The 14909-nt window shown below is 23.9% G+C and overlaps 1 protein-coding gene across 1 annotated transcript; it reads right to left on the reverse strand.

The window, feature by feature from the left end:
• Positions 1–2858: 2858 nt before the first annotated feature.
• On the reverse strand, positions 2859–8976 carry LOC145843754 (uncharacterized). The gene is made up of 6 exons (XM_082950976.1): positions 8920–8976; positions 8146–8231; positions 5919–5971; positions 5065–5356; positions 4429–4516; positions 2859–4246 (listed from the first exon to the last, which is right to left on the reverse strand). The coding sequence occupies exons 1-6, from the start codon at positions 8922–8924 to the stop codon at positions 4135–4137; spliced, it is 636 nt and encodes a 211-aa protein (XP_082807102.1). The 5' UTR covers positions 8925–8976; the 3' UTR covers positions 2859–4134.
• Between the last annotated feature and the right edge of the window lie 5933 nt (positions 8977–14909).

The following is a 14909-nucleotide window of genomic DNA, read 5'->3' on the forward strand; positions in this document are numbered from 1 at the left end:
TTTAAGTTGTGCCTTAAAAGCATAAACCTAAAAACTTATAAATTTCGGTTTAAAACTGTTTTACTAATAACTTTTTAGTTACATAATTATTTTTAACTGATACACTTTCCAAAACTAAGTAAATAAAAAAGATAATTTATGTTGAAGTCCCTATATTTTTTAATTTTTTTACGTAATTTCCTAAAATGTTACAGTATTTAAGTTTTTAGATGGTAGTATTTTCTGTTTTTTTAGTTTTAACACTTCGAGCAAACAGTTTTTGTGTGTTTAAATGTCATAAATATTTTAATCTCTCCTGTTTTCGTCTAACCGATTCTTAAAACTTTTAAAAACATTTCAAATCATAAACTGAAGTCAGATTATACTTAAACTTGAATAGTTGCAATATTTATTTATTTTCAGTTTTTAATACATGTGAGTTACAGTTCTTTTTTTCTTAAACTGGTTTTATTAGATGCATTTTGATTATATATAATAAAATGTAAATTTTGCATATTTCTTATAAGATAATGTTTCGTTTTATTGTTCTATACTAGTAGTTTGTTATCTTTTCTTTAATGCACTTAGTCTCTTTTTCTTTTGTTACGTAAACCACCTGTTATCGGAACACGTTGTTTAATGTTAAAAAATGTATGTTAAAATTATGCTGTTATGTTTGTATTAATATATTTATAATAACTATTATTTATACTTCAATATTTTTTTGTAAAAATAAAACACTGTAAGCGCTTTATTTGGGAAGGACAACAGTTTGTGTTAATTCCTAGCATATTCTAAAAATTATAAAACCAGTAGTTGCTTGCAAATTTAAGGTAATATAAGTGAATTTAAAGTATCAAGAGCAAGGACCATTCTTAAAGATTGGTTATCGGATAAAAACTTGTTTATTTCTACATCGTGCTTATGAACTTTACTTATTTTAGTTAGATTAAAAAATATTTTAAGTTTTTATTCACTTTTATGCTTAAAGAAAAGATAGCAATATCATATTGACATACTTTGTTAACCTAATTATCAACGTACCTTGATACGTTTCTGCAGCAACGTTTTTTTAGATTATTCAGTTTAATTTTTTTTTTTTTTAGTTTTAGTATGCTTTTTTACTTGGTTGTTTAGCATTGCTAAGATATAATATTTAATTTTAAAATATGTATTAATCTTTAGCCTTTTTTTTATTTTTAGATTTTAACGAATAAAACTCATTAAAAAAATTTTGATATTAAGACTTTGAGCCTTATTGAATTGCTAACTTATAAAGCATTCCGATTAAAATAACAAAATCCAAATATTTTATAAAAAAATAAAAAGATAGACCAGGCGTTTTAAAACTTTAAAATAAGTAATTTTATACTTGACCCAATAAAACGTTTCTAATAAAAGTAGGATATAACATGTTGATTGTTAAATATGAAATTTCACACATAGTTTTGGGTCGTACCAGACCTTTTAAAAAACAAAAATCATTTACACAAATTATTTTTTAGTACTTTCGTTATTTATTTTAACTAATTTATATAAAAGTTAAATATGAAAATCTTTCGCTTTAATTTACAACCACATATTTTATCTACTTAAAATAAATTAAAGATAGTTTTATTAATATTTTCCATTTTATTTACGTGCTTTTGATTTTTTTTGTTTTAAAAAATATTTTTTGTACCACTTTTAATTAATTAGTTTAAGCAAAAATACCTTGATTATTTTTAACAGAAAATATTATATAAAGTATTTGTTTTTTTAGTTAATCACTAAATACAACTAAAGTAAGCTAGAATTAGTTGTTAATATATACTTTTCGTACTTTTTACATTATAATTTTTGTAATAAGTAAGTTTTTTGTACCATTTTAAACCTAGTTTTCTGAAAATCCTCAATAATTTATTTAAAGTTTTATGATGTTTAAAGTATGTTACTTTCATAATTTTTTTTTTTCCATTTTACAATAAAATCTTAAAATTTTGATATATTTATTTGATAAGAGCAATAAACTTAGCAAATATTATAAAGAATTTTATGAAAAATGATAACTAAGTAAGTTAAACTAACCTATTCTCTAAATAAACCATTATTTTTTAAAATAATCTAAAACGGAAATTTAATATGTGTACGACACGTAACGTCTCAGGAGTCATAAGGAATGCGGAGCAACATAAACTGCATTTTAAACAGTTCTCTCATACTTAAACATTTAATTTTCAAGTTTTAACATAACTACATACTTTAATTTCAAACACAATAGTATTCCAGGTAGTTTGAATTGCTCTGTTCAACCCCCCCCCCCCTATGACGTCATCACGCGTCCGCTGTTTTTTTGTAACTGTTTAAAGCTTGCTATTTCCCTTATGAAAATTGAAGCAATAATTAAAATTATAAGCTTAAAGATGCATGAAAAAAACGAAATTATTATAGTTATGTAAAATGTTAGAAGAAAGATGCAAGAATATTAAGTAGTTACTTAATCTGCTTTAAATATTTACGATTTTTATAAATTGTTAAACAAATTTAAACGAGGAAAACTGCAAACAGAACAAGATGGTTGAAAAAATTCAGTTTGATGTTTGAACAATACTTAAGCTTTAAAATATTACAACTGAAAAATATTTTCAAAATTAAATGTTAGCTTATTTTTATCTGTGCGTCACAGAAATTTACGCACTTGTAAAAGTTATTTGTTTTGTTATAACTAAAACTTACACCACGTTAAGTAAGCCTCTTTATTAAAGTAAATAAAAGTTTACGCTAAAATTTCAAAAAAATAAATAAGAAACACTTAAAAATTGTACAAGTATATCAAAGCAACAAAGAAAAACTAAAAAGCAATAAAACTTTTTAAAATTCTATGGCATGACCATCAAAAACATTATTAGAAACCATGATTATGTACAAAGAACTTCAAATTTTGATAAATAAAGAAAAGTTAAGAAATTTCTTAAATTGAAATAATTTTTATTGAACAATCAACACAAAATTTAACATATTTGTCACTTAATTTTCAAAAAATCCTATGTTGGAAAACAAAACTTATTATTAAGTCAAAAGTTTATATGTGTAAAAACTATCTATAAGAAGGTGCTGAAAATACTGTATAAATCAACGAGTGCAAAATTAAAGTTATTTGTGGCTTTAGCTAGTGTTTTTTATTGTTAAAAAAAATTAAAACTTTAATACTAACCATCGTATAATACCATTAGAAAAAGGTCCCCACTACTGAGAAATAAAAAGTAAATACTGTTCTTTTTAATGAAGTTATTTTATGATTTTATAATCCTTATCAAGGGTTTTTTATAGAATAATGTTTTTCGATTGAAGTATAAACCATTAAAAACTGGTTTTTTTATTAATATTATTTTAAGAGTAAACAAAAATGTTAAAAATACGAAATTATAAGTTAAAAACAAACTAAATAAAGTTTATTTAGAAAAAAAATTAAATAAAAAAAAAACGATCTAAAACAAAATAATAAAATAGATAAAAATATTTTTCATGTTAAAAAGTTTTGTAAAAATATGCACAACTTAAAAAAAATAAGTATATTAGTTCACTGGTAAAACCCAGAATTAACAATATAGCCCCATTCACAGAAGGGGTCTTACACTAACAAGCAATAAATGTCCCTTAACAACAAACATAAGCTTTCAGTTCACATTTATAAACGAAAACAACAAAAATTTATCTTTAAAAATTGTGTAATATTTTAATTAAATTCTCCTCTATGGACCTTTTGCGGAAGAAAACAAAGTTTTACAAATAAGCAAAATTCTAAAATCTTATAGTACTATCATATTTACTCAAAAATCAATGGTGCAATTATTTGAAGTTTTAAAACCATATAAAATTAGAGTATATATTGAACTTTAAAAGAATTGTAAATAAAATAAAATCTTAAATTAAAATTTAGTTTTAAATTTTTTCTGGTGACAGTATATTAACTTTGTACCAAATATTAAATAAGTTTTGTATTTTTGTAAAAATTTTTATAATAATAAGTCAATATACACTAACAGTATATTTAGATTGAATAAAGTTTTAAATGTGATCATAAGGTTTTGTGTAAGGGACAAGTTTAAAAGGTTTCTGCATAGCAGAAATTATATAGTCAATAACAAGACAATCCTAATTTAGGATCAAGAAAAGTCAGCCATCACTGTTGTATATCAAAAAGCCATATGTATCCACTTCAAACTTATTGAAATTACTTGAATCTAGAACTTGATCGATGTTACCTGGCCAACTGGTATCATCATTGCTGTTATTAAAGTATAAAATTAGTTAAAGTTAAAACTTAATAGTTGAAAATGTGAGCAAATCGAACTAATTCTATAATTTTTAATTTATACGATGAATGCTAGCACCTAAAAACTGGTGTCAAGTGTAACTAAAATGATAATAAAAGTAACAAATAAAACTTTAGTTCTTCAAAGTACAGACCTACTGTTTGCAATAGAAGGCAACACAGATGAACGTGGGCTTGAGTTGACTGACAGATCATTTGTACTTTTGATGTTGCCGTAGTAAGCTGATTTTAAATTATGGTATTGATAAGTGAGTACTATTCATAGTTCGTAATAAAAATGCTAAATTAGACAATGTATGCTTTAGTTAAATTTAGCTTGGGTAACTTATATTTTTAAATACATAATTTTAATCTAGATATTTAAAAAAAATTAATCTTAATATCGCTAAGCTGAATACTTGTGTTAGAAAAAAAATATATTTAAATTTGATTACAATCAAAGAAGTTTAAACAATTTCAAATACATATAAATAAAAACTGTACAAACGTGAATATTTTCAATAACTCGTCTGTTTGCATTGCAAAAGTTGTTTATTTTAAACAGAATAATGCATTTATTTATTTACTTAATTAATATTATGTTTTATAATTGGGTATTAATTTATTGGCGTACATTAATACATTCAATTAGTACAAGCAAGATATTTATACCCTATGTAATCGTAACTAATTCGCAATAAAACAGTTTTTACATAAAGCGTATTAAAAATCTATAAAAAAAATTCAAAAGATGTATTTACTTTATATATATACATAGATTTTGAACAAACCTGTAGTTTTTAAATCAACTGCTGTAGTTTGAAGCCAACTGTCAGTTGCTTGATGCGAAAACAAATCAGTTGTTGATTTGAAAATATGATTTATATCTTCCAATTTTTCACCATCATTACTTGCTTGCGAATCAGCTATTCTACTGTGGAAGCTGGTAGATGAGGAATACACAACGTTTGTATTGCTTATGTTGTGATGAGTTGAGCTATGCAAGTTTGTGAGATCGAGATTTTTGATCTCATCCACAATACCACAGTTTTTGACAACCTTTGTCTGCTTCAGAATTTCTTTCTAAACAGTACAAATCAGTTTATTTATTAAGGTTAGACATAATTGCAAAAAAAAATACAGCTGTAAAGTATACTTTAGTATTTAGGTGAAAAATCTTTAAAATTTCTGAGCTATAATGCTAAATCCTTTTTTAAACAGTACATTAATTCTAATTTTACATTTTAAAACATTTTTAAAGTCTTAAAATAAAACACAAACTTAGCAAGTTATAACATACACACATTTCGGAACTTATACTTTACTACTATATGAATAAAATTCATACTTCTTTATAGTTTATACTTTTGATTAATAAAGATAAAATGTAAAATAAATATAAGTTTATTAAAATTTGTTTTTTCAATTAGCATAAAAAATAATATTTTTACCAAACCTACTTCATTTAGAAAGCATAGTTTTTCGAAACTACAGCACTATATAGTGTTATAAAATGAGTAATTATTTTTTTAAGTACAAAAACTATAAATTAGTATTATTTATCTAGTAAACATAAAGTATTATAAATATATTCAAGTATTATTGTGTTTTAGCAAAAACTAAAATAACTAAACCAAAAATTTACCCTTCTTAAAGCTAGTATTTCACGCACAGTTTTGGGCTTAGATAAAATGCAATCTGAAATTAATATATTTTATATAACTGTTCATAAATATAGGTTTAATTGTTTGCTAACAAAAGATCCTAGTGAAGTAACTACACTGGAATATAAATAAAAACAAATTGTTCAGTAATCTTCCTTTATTGTACCTAAAAGGTACAATTAAATTATCTTCCTTTATGTTACAGTAAAGGAAGATTACTGTACAATTTGTTTTTATTTATATTTTATATATTAATTAAACTAACTACAAGTTTGACTTAAGAAATTTTTAAGAGTTAAAATAATATTATAGAAAGAAAAGTACCAAATTTAATAACATTTTCAAAAAAAAAAAGAGAAAAAGCGTAAACACAAGTATGAAAAAAACTATATACATACATTATACAGTATTTTGCACCGTTAAATCTTAATTTATCTTTATATGTTTAGCATGTTTTATGAGAACAACTTAAGTATAAAATATATGAAATACTTAAAAAATTCTTAGACTTAGACAATTTATGATACACTTATTAAAAAAGAAGCCAATTTACAAAAAATATTAAATATTTTTCTACTATAAAAACTAGACAAAATGATACGCATTTTAATATAATAAATGAGTATAACCAGTTTTAAGAATACAACTATTATAATGCTTTTTTTCTTGGCTTATCATGTTTTTAGATAAAAAGGGTTGCCTAAGATTTTTTTAACAATTTCCAGGTTTTCAGTACTTCTTCCAGGTGCTTTAATGAACAAGTTTATGGGTGCACTTTAACTATAAAACTAAACTTAATATAAAAATATGCTAAAAATAGTACAACAACAAGGAAAAGATATAGTACAGCTACTTTAATGTGTATTTTGATTAAAATAAACTTTTAATGGTACAAAAAAAAATCTGTCTATATGATAGATTTGATGTACCTAATCAAAACTTAATTATTTAACATGTAAAAATTTTCTAAAATTCCAGGTTTTTTTAAATTTCTTAAGTTCCTGGTTTTTCTGATCTTGATTGTCAAATTTACGGTTACAGGTTATGGTTGAGGCCATAGGGGGTAGAAACACTTATTTTACAAAAATTAACTTTTGCTTTTTTTTGAAAGCTTAAAGTACAAACTACTACCCAGTTTTTATAAAAATCAAAAATATCATTTGACTTTTGAGATATTTAAACATATGGACCACAAATCTTCAGGGTCAATTTTCTCTGAAATTTTAAAATTCATTAAAAATCTATATCCTCCTTCATTTTTCAAGCAATCTTCTTCAAATTTTCAGGAAATGTTCCTTAAATTAAAACAAAAAATGTTATTTATGAATTTAAATTATGTAAAAAAATTAAAATTTTATCATAAAAATAAAAATAAAAAGTCTTTGTTTTCAAAAAAAATATTTTTTTTAAATCTATTTTTTGAATCAAAGTAATGTTTTTTGTTATTGTATAAAGATTAGACTGTGAAAGTTTGAAGAAGATTGCTTGAAAAATGTAGGAGGATATATATTTTAAATAAAATAGTCTTTTTTTGCTGTTTTAGGTTTCCATAGGGAACCTATTATGCGGCCCAACTTTGACTGGTCATATCTCAAAAAATAATTTGATTTTTTTTAAACGATGATAAGCATCTTGAAGCTTAGAAAAAACTCTATAAAATAAATTCAAATTGTAAAAAAAATGGCTTACCCCCCTATGGCCTTATTTACATACACTTGACAATTAAAAAAAATCAAAATCTTATTAAGTAACAAGTTAAAATTTGACTACAACTAATTGTTGTAATTATTCTTAATTGTTTAAATTAATAAAAACTTATCATAATTAAATATAGTTATAGACAGACTTACTAACTAGAAATATAAAATTAAAAATTAAAAAAAAAAAACCAGAATATATGTGTATATAATAATTACTTTTATTTTCTAATTTGTTAAAAGAAGCATAATTTTTTCGAAATAACTTAATTTTTGAGAATAGATTACAATTTTTGAATTTTATTAGTAGATAAAACTAAAGTAAACATAAATTGAAAGTGAATAACGTTAAAATTTTATAAAAGCTTGGTATTAAATTATTATAAATTTAATGTGCAAAAACACATTTTTAACAATTAAGTTTAATACTTTATTTAATTTAGGGATTTTTAAAATTAAATGTTATTTAAAAATAAAATATTTATTATAAGTGTATACAAAACAAGTTTACTTTTCTTGTCTTTAAATTTCAACCTTTTTACAGATGTTCTTCTAGGTTTACTATTTCCAGTCTTGGGTTGCAGACAGTGTTGCTTCCTATTAAAATTTAAATTATAAACTCAGTTTTAAGCCAAGAATAAGTTAAATATATAAGCCTATAACAATTTAAATACAAATTAAAAATGTTCAAAATACTAAAACTGATGATCAAACTCACACTTTATTTTCCCAGCAAATTTTTATAAAATTAATATATGTTTTAGTTAACAAAAACTAGTCAGTTTTTTATCAAACTGGAAATTTTTTGATGACTATCCTTTTCAAGGTAATGCTAGCTGCTGTATAAATCAGCTTAAATTAAAATTGTTGAGTCAGTTTGTGTCCTGGGGCAAGCTAATGTTTCTCAAAGTTAAAAGAGATTGATATAACTACATATATAATTCTACTAGATTGATTATCATATAACTTCCCATAAAACTTCTATTGTTGCAAGGGGTAGAGTTTAGGACTGATGTATTTTACCATAGATAAACAAATAAAAATAATTTTATGATTAAATAATTTAATTATACTATTAAATGTTTATTTTCGCTTTCATATTAATTAAAACCTAATAAGTTAAAAAGGCATATTTATCTAAGTTTATCAAATCAAAGCTTTCATTAGGACCACAAGTTTAAAGAAAAATAACATAAGTTGTTTTGTGATTTTATTCTATAAAGTTTTGGATTTTTTTTGTAAAATTATAAATTAAGATGCAAAAAAAATACATATGTTTACTTACTTCATAATTTTTAAGCTTGTTGATTTCACTGACCCAGACTTGTTTTTTATTTTTCTTGAAAGCTGAAAATAATTGTTTATGGAATGAGAATGCAGGTAAAGGAGAAAACAGTTAGAAATTTGATATTTTGGTCTTGAAACTATTTCAAAAAATATTATTTACAAATTTAAAGACTGTGAAGAATGAATTAATTTTATATCCATTAATTTAATCATATGCTGCCTAATAAACTAACAATATTCTTTTTTTAAAGAAAAAGTTATTAAAAAGTAGTTAACAAAAATACGCTTCTAAAGTTACAAAAATACGAGGCTTTCATTTAAGTCCTACTCCTACTAAAATTAGTAAAGAAAATTAAACCATTTTTTTGATTAAAATTTGTAGTTTAATTAACTATAAAACTTGATGTTGGCTCAATTTATTTTGATCTCTAGACAGTCTTAATTCATCTTATTTGTTTTGATAATTACAAAATTAGTTTTTTTTTTTCTAGTAAGTTTTGAATTTATAATTCGTTAAAGAACTTTTTTGAAATCTGCTTCATTTTGGTTGTTGTTTACTTACAGATTAACTCAGAAGTTTTTGTTTTTATATGTTGTTCTGGACCGGATAATTTCTTAATAATTTTACACGAGATAAGGAAAAGAGTAATATTTTAAATAAAGTTAGTTAGTCAATAAGAATACGATACATCATAATAGTTTCAATTTGAAACTTTCAAGATTAAATTATATTTAACGATTTTGTTATAAAGTTTACTGGCTTACTAGATTAGCTATGGTAGGTTTAAAAACTCACTTGCTCAGCACCAACTTTGCACGGTTAAATTTAGTGAAACTAAAGTTTGCAAAAATTACAGTAAACTATTTTGAGTTGATTTTTTTTTTAATTTATGCAAAAACCAAATAAAAACTAATTCAAAACTAGTAAGTTTATAGGATTAGATTTTATGATTTAAGTCAAACGAGCAAAACCGTGCAACAGTAAAATTTTATCTTAATCTCACACAAATAAACATATACATATCTACTTATTTGACATATTTAATATATAAAAATTACTTTTAAGTTTGCTTACAGCTGTTTTAAAACTATCTTCAGAGTAAATAAAGTTTTATTGGTAAAATTTCTAAATGTTACAAAAATACATATTAGACCTTTTAAATTAGTTTGATTAGCCTGTTTTTAAAAACACTTTTTGTACAAGTTAAGCTATTTTGTGTTTTGTATTGTGTTGTTTGTTTTTATTATTAGTTTTAGCTTGCTTATGTTATAAATTTTTGTTTTTTTGAAATGCATATTTTGTTTATGGAAACAACGTTGTTATCTTTATATTTTTCTGTTTAGTGTTAATTCTTTTAATTTTCTCGATTTCGTATTGTTTCAAGCTACACAAGTTACACTAAAAAAGAGAGCTAAAACTAAAAATAAAAACAAACATTACATAACAAAAATAGCTTTTCTTGTACAAAAGTTTTTTTTTTTAAGGCTAATCAAAGTTTTGCACGGATTTGAATTTTTTTTTTTCAACTTTAAATATTTATTAACTCTTACTACTGTCAATATTACTCCTTACCCTTACCCTCGGTCTGTATTTTATTTTTGTTTATTTATTTTCAATAATTGATTTCACTAATTTATTGTATTTATAATTGTTTTTTTAGGTTTTTCTTTTAATTTATTTTTCTACCACTGTTACACCTAACCCTTAAACTCGTTCAGTTTTTTTTTTTTTCTAGTTTTTTATTTTTGTATATTATATTTGATATTTTTTTTATTTACAATCACTGTTACTTCTAACCCATACCTTCGGTTGTTAGTTTTTTAATTTTTTTTTCGATCTCGTGCAAAAGTGTCTTCGTCCAAAAAACAACCTCCGTGCAAAAATTTCAAACTTCTAAATTATCTCCGTGCAAAAGTGTCCCTTCGTACATATTTAGCTTTTCGTGCAAAAATTTCTTCGTGTATATTTGACTCGTTCCCCCTTAAGAGTAAGTTAAATAAACTAATTACTTACATTGAAGAACTTTGAAAACAAAAGACATTGAAATCTGTTTATAATGTAGTTTTTTAAAACTTTCGTTTATAAATACAGCCTTGAAATTTTATAGGAAAAAGTAAAACAATTGATCAGAACAGCTTATTATGTACCAAATACAAGGCTTATCTTCACGTGAAAACCACTAATAACACCAGGAGGTAAAAATCAGATGTCAAACTCAATAAAAGTATGGTAGTTTACCAATTCAAGTTGCTTTTATAAAGCAAGCTATATCATATTAAAAACAAGGCAACTAAGAAAAGAATAAAAGAGCATGTTCCAAAAAGTGTAGAGATTTTTATTATTCAGAAAAGAAGGATGAATTATCAGTTAAAGTACTAAATGCTTCAAAATATTTGTCTATTGTAGAACATTTAGAATATAACCCTACGTGTGCCAATGGTTAAAACTTTAACAGGTTTAAATGGTTTAAAGTAGTGAATATTTTTTTGTTCATTTGAACTGGAAACTATTTTTAATTTATTAAGGATACCTGTTTTATGTAAGCAAAGAAATTTTGATTATACTCTTTCTTTATTTTCGTAATACTTTATAAGTCGTGTTACTTTCATTATAGTAATGTATAGTCTTACCATAGGTTGTTATTTGTAAGTATGTTTAATTGGTTCTAATGGTTGCTTGTTGTTATAGTATTTTATAAATTTTTTAATTATTTTATGACTATTTTGTTACTACATGAGTTTTAGAAAAATAAATATATTGTTAACTTTGTACTCTAATGATGAGAGTTGCTCAAAATATAAATATTTTGCTGAATTGTGTGCCTTTTTTTATTATACTTTGTTAAATAAAATAGTGTAGTTACAGTACATCGTTTGTAAATATGAGTATGTTAGAAATAAAACTGTAAAAGTTTTACAATAGTAAGTTTTTTTTTCGAGTTGAGCATCTGCAATTACCCTGACTCATCTCTGAAATACATTTTATAATTTTGATTCTTATTTTGACGTTAAAAAGTTGCTCTCTTTCTGTAGTCTATACTAAAGTGCAACTACTATACCATACCTTTTCAGAAATAATCTACCTCTTTGTGCAGGTTAGGTTGAAAAGATAACAACATATATTTTGTTTAAATTATTGTTAACTATAGACATCTATATTACATACAGCCGTCTCATTATACAAATATAACTTTTTTTTAAGTTGATATTCTAGACTCTAATAAATGTTTTGATGCCGCTTTATGTTAATTTAAATAAGCTTTGAGTAACTTTTTTTCTAAAGTTGCAGTGCCTAACCCCTTTTTGCTTTTTTCTACAATTTAATTGATTTTGATTTTGCTTAGACGTTAAAAGGTATTTTTGGTGTGCGACTCGATAACCAAATATTACTTCGTGCACCAGGTCCTAGGACCAAACTTTTTTAGCGTCTTTTTTTTTGTCGTTTAATAAACTATAAGATATAATCTTTAGTGAACTATATATATTTTAGTGAACTTTGATGTTCGACTTCACGATAAAAACTTAAATCAAAAATTTTTATAACCATTTTTTTGTAGCAACCAGCATGTTTTCTTAAATAAATTTTTGCACTACAATAATTCAGTAAAATTTTTACGTTTTTCATTTTTTATTATAATTTTTTTATAAATTTGTGGTCCATTATATTTTATTCAACTTCTAAATGCAGTTGCTTATTTTTGTTTTGTTTTATCAATATAAAAGTTCTTTATTGTAATTTACGCAGATTTATTATTATTATTTGGTTTTAAACTGCTAAATGTTAAAGAACTGAAACCAAAATCTAAACTTTAATATTTAAGCTGTTGTTTGTGTAAAAAGTTTAAGATTAAATTTTAAGTGGTCTTTTTTTTTGAGTTAATTAGACTAGAAAAGTATAATTTCAACTTTTTTCAAAAGCTTTTAAGCAGCTTCATTAATATAAAACTAAGAATCCAATAACAAGGCACTATTATCTATAAAAAATACGCAACAATACTCTAATTAAAAAGCTGACACTTGACACGGCCGGTAAAAAATGAAAAAGAAGAAAAAAGCAAGTGTTATACTACAACCCCCAATTTAGCTCAACATTAAAAACTAAGTTAGGAAAGGACTTTCTAAAATTAGTTGATAAATATTCCCTAAAAACGAACCTCTAAATAAAATTCTGAACAGAAACACAATCAAAATAAGTTATTCATACATGCCCAACGTAGAGTCCGAAATTACCGAATCAAATTTCAAAACCATAGAGGAAAGTAAAATCCAGAATAAAAATGAAACAACTTGCTATTGTAAAATAATAACCTCATTCCCAGTGGAAGGCAAATGTCTTTCCAAAAGTGCCATATACAAAACGCTACTGTCACTTATAACAACAAAGAACAGCATTATAGCAGATCCACCGCAAGATACTTTAAAAAAAGATACAACGAGCATATGCATAGATTCAGAAATAAAAATCTGAGAGAATCGATAAAGCTGAGCTCATTCATCCAAGCCGCTAAGCTTAATGAAGAAATGACCAAGAAAAATAACAAATGGAAAATAATGCATAAAAATAGTCAACGCAAACCGTGCAAAATTTGCACTCTGTGCAATGTAGAAAGATTGGAACTAGCATTGCTGACAAAAAATCATCCCTCAACTCCAGAACTAAGTTAATTAGTAAATGCAGGCACTTCGCTAATTTTTATCTAAAACCATAACATTGTCATGTCCGTTGACATTTGCGTATTTCACTCATTTATAATTTTACAACATTTCAGCTTGTATTTTTATCGTATTTGTATTTTCTTTTTATTTTTGTTTTTTGTTTTTTTTATTTAAATTTTACTAATTTAATTTTATTTTACTATTATTTTTTTGTATGATTATTTAACTGGCCATTAAACATTTTGGATATTTTTAATTTAACACACTCATTCAATTTAATCAGTTTTATTTAGATATAATTAATGCTGATTGTTAGCTCTTAATATTAGTATATATAACTTTCTCTGTCTTACTTTATAGAGTTTTTAAATCGTGATCATTGCGTTTGCAAGAAACACTGTGTAGAATAAAAGCTCTTAAATTTGAAATTGTCTAATTAGTTGTTCCTTTTCAGTTGAGCTCTTTATTGTGGAATTATAGCTCACCATAAAGTTAATACGAAATAAGCATTAATGTAAAAATAAAATTAATTATGAAAAAAGATTAGAATAAACTAATAAAACATTTTTAGAACAAATTAAAAAAGAACAATAAGTCATTAACAAAAATATCGATAATAATCGATAAATTTATTATATAAATTAAACAATGCAAAAATGTTTGGCAGTTAAACATAATTTATACTAGCATAAAATATATAATAAGGTTTTAGTTACATCCCAATTTATAAATAGTAATTTATTCTTGTATTGTACGTTAAATAAATTTTAAAGCTTATGATTGGAGTCATGAATAAACAAGAAGGCTTCTCTTGAAAAAAATAGCATATTTCAAGTTTTTATTTAAGTTTATAAATAAATAAAAATATAATTATTAGTGTTAGAACATGAAAGCAAATAAAAATATGATTTTAGGTAAAGGTCGACAACATGTCTGATTTTTCGGATTAGCAAACTTAAGTGATGTATGTAACTGAAATTGATATTACTAGTTATAGCACATCCACAGGTTAGGAGTGTGCGAAGTACATTTAGTGAGCTGGACGTAGTTTTTAGTTTAAAACAACTGCTATTTAGTTTTATGCTGTTAGTCATTTTTTTTGCTTATAATTTGATTTTTGTACACAGTAGTATTGCTTGAAAATGACCGTTTTAGTTAAGTTTTACTTTTGAACAATATTTATTTTGTAGAATTGTCAGTTATCTGTACTAAAAATTGATTTTTATTTTAAATTTTATTAGACATGTAGTATTAAACTATTTTTATTGTACTTGTAAAACATACCAATTAAACGTTGTTGCAAAACTAGAAAACATATAGTAATATAATATT

This window comes from Thalia democratica, chromosome 1 (genome assembly GCF_965202585.1).
Source record: "Thalia democratica chromosome 1, ktThaDemo2.hap1.1, whole genome shotgun sequence".
Lineage (NCBI taxonomy): Eukaryota > Metazoa > Chordata > Thaliacea > Salpida > Salpidae > Thalia > Thalia democratica.

What these genes read in the sequence shown, in the direction of transcription:
- LOC145843754 (XM_082950976.1), bottom strand. An exon ending in GAAATTTAAAGACAAGAAAA is followed by an intron (nt 5,972 to 8,145) that starts GTAAACTTGTTT and finishes TATTAATTTCAG; the next exon opens with ATTGCATTTTATCTAAGCCC. An exon ending in CCTTCTATTGCAAACAGTAG is followed by an intron (nt 4,247 to 4,428) that starts GTCTGTACTTTG and finishes CTTTAATAACAG; the next exon opens with CAATGATGATACCAGTTGGC.